This window comes from Gadus morhua, chromosome 4, assembly GCF_902167405.1.
Source record: "Gadus morhua chromosome 4, gadMor3.0, whole genome shotgun sequence".
Classification (NCBI taxonomy): Eukaryota; Metazoa; Chordata; class Actinopteri; order Gadiformes; family Gadidae; genus Gadus; species Gadus morhua.
This window is the reverse complement of record NC_044051.1, coordinates 35,865,210-35,869,152: the sequence shown is the minus strand read 5'-3', so window position 1 is coordinate 35,869,152 and position 3,943 is coordinate 35,865,210. Positions and strand designations below refer to the sequence as shown.

Below are 3,943 nucleotides of genomic sequence, written 5' to 3'. Positions count from 1 at the left end.
TTTTACTTTTTACACATTTTTATTGAATTAAAAAGAGTACAAACATTTGATTATGTTATCATTCATAATGTTTTACTTGCCCCAAACATTTAAAATTGTTGATATTGTTACATTAAAACATTTTGTCAATCAGACATTGATCAATATAGTATATGTAATCTAATCATGTATCATGTTTTTTACAGTTGTCAGGGTTATTTCAATAATTAATTTATCCTTGTTACATGATAGCAGTACACAACATCAAATTCTCTCAGATCTCACATAGTAGAGCTTCTAATTCAGGAAACAATATTAGTTGTTTTGGTTGCTTGATTATTTAATCATCAAACAAAGGTCCTAGTCTGTTTGATTGACAGGTGTGATGATCAGGGGTGCAGAGTTTTTATCTCCATTATAACAGTAACCTGGACAGAGGATTGGATAGAGAGAATCACTAAAGGTGCAGCCAGTAGCAGAGTAGATATGAACCCTGGCTTCCACATCATAGAAGGAGACCAGACCCTCATCATAATCAACAAACACCCCCACCTTCTGGAGCTCGGCTCTCAGAGGGAGACGGACAGCGGGTTTATCTCTAAATACAAACCCATCCTTGTCATGGTAAAGGGTCCAGTATCCTGTCTCAGGGGTCACTATGATCTTACCTTTTCTGTCGATGGACTCTCTGGCCACTCCTAAACACCATGCAGTCTTGTCTTTAACCTGGACCTCAAAGTAAAAGCTCCCTGAGGAGAAGCTCTGCCCCGTAAGAACATGTATATACTGTGTAAATCTATTAGGGTTGTCTGGGAGTTTATTCACTACACCTCCATCATGTACTTGTTTCCCATCCTCAGACAGGATGAGACGGGGCTGAGCTGTATCAGGATCCAGAGTCACATCTACTTCATACTGCTGGACCCTCTTCAGTTCAGCATCATTACACAGCTTCTTCATCTCAATGTTCAGTGTCTCCTCCAGCTGATCCAGGGATCTCCTCAAGGTCCCTACGTATGATGGAGGACGGACCTCCATCGTCTTCCAGTCCCTGGTGGGTGGAGGATTCTTCAGGGATCTGAAGGCCTGGAGGAAGTGGAGGTGGTCTTTAGTGTGTGAGAGCTGCTTAACCTCTGAGCCTCTATTGGTCAGATCTTCTATTTCCTGCTCCAGCTCTTTGATAAGGTCTTCAGCTTGTTTCTCTGTGGATATCAGTTTCTCTTTAACCGTTTGGTTGAAATCATCCTGGCACTTTTCAACACAGCCTATCAGAGCAATGAAGACCTGCCCACCATCAGCTATCTCTCTGTCTGCATCTTTCTTGCTCATGTCTACTGTGTCTTTGATCTCCTTAATCTTTAGTTTTCTCTCCCAGATCATCTGCGGAACTTCAGCCTCTATCTTCCCCAGCTGGGCCGTCTTCACTTCATATTCCTCCTTTAGAGGTACAACAGGATGTGACTTGTGGTCTGTCTCTGTGCAGATCTGACATACAGACACCTTTTCAGTCTGGCAGAAGAGCTCCAGAAGTTGATTGTGTTTCATACAAATCCTGTCTTCCAGATGGTCAATAGGCTCGACCAGTCGATGTTTCTTCAGGCCTGCGACTCTCTGATGCGGTTCCAGGTGGGTTTGGCAGTAAGAGATAAGACATACTAGGCAGGACTTCACGGCCTTCAGCTGGGTCCCAGTACAGACGTCACAGGGAACTTCTGCTGGTTCAACACAGGGCTGCTCTTCTACTTGTAAATTTGTTCTAATCTGAGTAGCCAGCTCTGATAAGAGGGTATTGACCCGTAGATCAGGTCTAGTGTGGAAAAGCTCGTTGCAAACAGGACATTTGTACCGGAGTTGTTCATCCCAGAACTTTGAAATACAGGTTCTGCAGAAGTTGTGTCCACATGGTGTGGAAACTGGGCTGCTAAAAACGTCGAGACAGATGGAACATGAAAAGTTCTCCTCAGACCAGGAAGTGATAGCAGAGGCCATTCCTAGACAGAGAAGACAAGGTTCATGGATTGAGCAATTTCATTGGGGCAATTGCTCTGTCGCTATCTTAGCCACTTTTTAGAGTTTAACACGGTTTTAAACTCAAGAAGTCACGTGACGTCTTAAGCTCCATTGCTGTGTCATATGTACTTGTGGTGTAACCTGCAGCTGCGTTTTACCTTGATCTCAATTGCTGTGTCTTCAGAGAAATTCACACCAGACACTAGAGGGCGTATTTTGTGCCTGTTAGTCTAATCTCGAAATTTACGCGGTTTTAGAGGAGACTAAACCAGTTTGCAGGATGAAACAAGGCTCCATCATAACACACACACACACACACACACACACACACACACACACACACACACACACACACACACACACACACACACACACACACACACACACACACACACACACACACAATTAGCTTTATGAATTATTATTAGGTATGATACATTTACACTTATTACACCAGATAGGCCTTCAGTACAGGCTACAATATAGGAGTTGCTTAAAGTGCCTAACTAAAACTCTACAAAGAACAGATTATTCGTATGTAAAAAATGCTTAACTAAAATGGTTAGCAACGACAAGTAATTGATTGACTTAGGTGAGGGCAGATTCCAGACTCAGATTTCCACAAAAAGTAGCCTAGGCTATTTCATAATATATGTCAACATTATAAGCGTTTTTCTTTATTATAGTTTCATTATACTAAAGTTCACTTTACATTCCCATTTAAGTTTTTGGTGGTAATTATCGCACAAAATGCATCCACCATTAAGTTAAGACTTCCATCTGCTGGGGTATACTAGAAATCAGAGTACTTCCTGTTTCCAAGCAGTTAAAACCAAGTCAGCTAGGAATCAGCTGATCCTGTACGAGTCGTTACACAGCAATCACGTTCAACCTCGTGCGCAGCTGCGTGTTAAACTCCAAAACCTCAGTTTTAAGGAGTAGGTCTACGGTTTTAAAGCGCAGCAATGCTAACTGACAGAGCAATAGGCCCATCAGGTTATTAATTCCATTAACGGTAAGAGAGGTTTTAACTTATCTGAAAGTTGTGCAGTTTAACTCACCTTGTTTTGGTTCCTGTCTGTCAGTCAATTTGTTCCAAAATGCGTTGTATTTTTTTCGCCTGAATGTTTTTTGTTTTTATGGACCTTAAGTTTTGTTTCCTCAACATGGCGTAATCTCCTCTCCTCCCCTAACACATGACTTCGCCCCCACTGACACACAGTTCACTGACGTTTCAACTTCCACACACACGCACACAAGCAGAAACACACGAGGCTAGTGTTTTTCTTTCTATTATGGGAAACATGGGTCTTTATTCTTAGTCTATTAAGTCTGTGTGTGTGTGTGTGTGTGTGTGTGTGCGTGCGTGCGTGCGTGCGTGCGTGCGTGCGTGCGTGCGTGCGTGCGTGCGTGCGTGCGTGCGTGCGTGCGTGCGTGCGTGCGTGCGTGCGTGTGTGTGTGTGTGTGTGTGTGTGTGTGTGTGTGTGTGGAGGAATTGCTTGGCGGGGTTGAGAAAATCTAGACAAGGCTGTTATGCTGGTCAGAAAGTATACAACATCAATGCATCAATCTATAGAAACAATATCTACTACGATTTGGAAATTTGATTTTGAGTTTGATTTATTAGGATCTCCATTAGCAAAACACCGGAGTGAGAGCTTGTCTTCCTGGGGTCCGAAACATAAATATAGACAACAGACAATCACTTTTTGACATTATGTCAAACTAAAATAAAGCCATAGCTCTTAATGCCCTGTTTACACCTACCCGATAGTGGGCCCCGATGGTGCCCGATGGCTAAATCAGCAGCTATCGTTATAACATCGGCAAATAGCGTGGTTGCACCGGGAAACACCGTTACTCTTCCCGAGAACATCGTTAGACAACGGGAAGTAAAGCTCAATGATCGGGCAACATCGGCAAAGAACGAACATGTTTGTTAATTTTGGGTCTA

General features: G+C 42.9%; 1 protein-coding gene across 1 annotated transcript; it reads right to left on the bottom strand.

Annotated features, from left to right (window-relative positions):
* Nucleotides 1-3,333, bottom strand: LOC115542300 (E3 ubiquitin-protein ligase TRIM39-like). The gene is made up of 2 exons (XM_030354549.1): nt 3,051-3,333; nt 1-1,970 (listed from the first exon to the last, which is right to left on the bottom strand). Exon 2 carries the CDS (start codon nt 1,966-1,968, stop codon nt 340-342), a length of 1,629 nt encoding a protein of 542 aa, XP_030210409.1. The 5' UTR covers nt 1,969-1,970; nt 3,051-3,333; the 3' UTR covers nt 1-339.
* Between the last annotated feature and the right edge of the window lie 610 nt (nt 3,334-3,943).

Bases quoted from the DNA above. Each gene is read 5' to 3' on its own strand.
- LOC115542300 (XM_030354549.1), bottom strand. From the start codon at position 1,968: ATGGCCTCTGCTATCACTTCCTGGTCTGAGGAGAACTTTTCATGTTCC.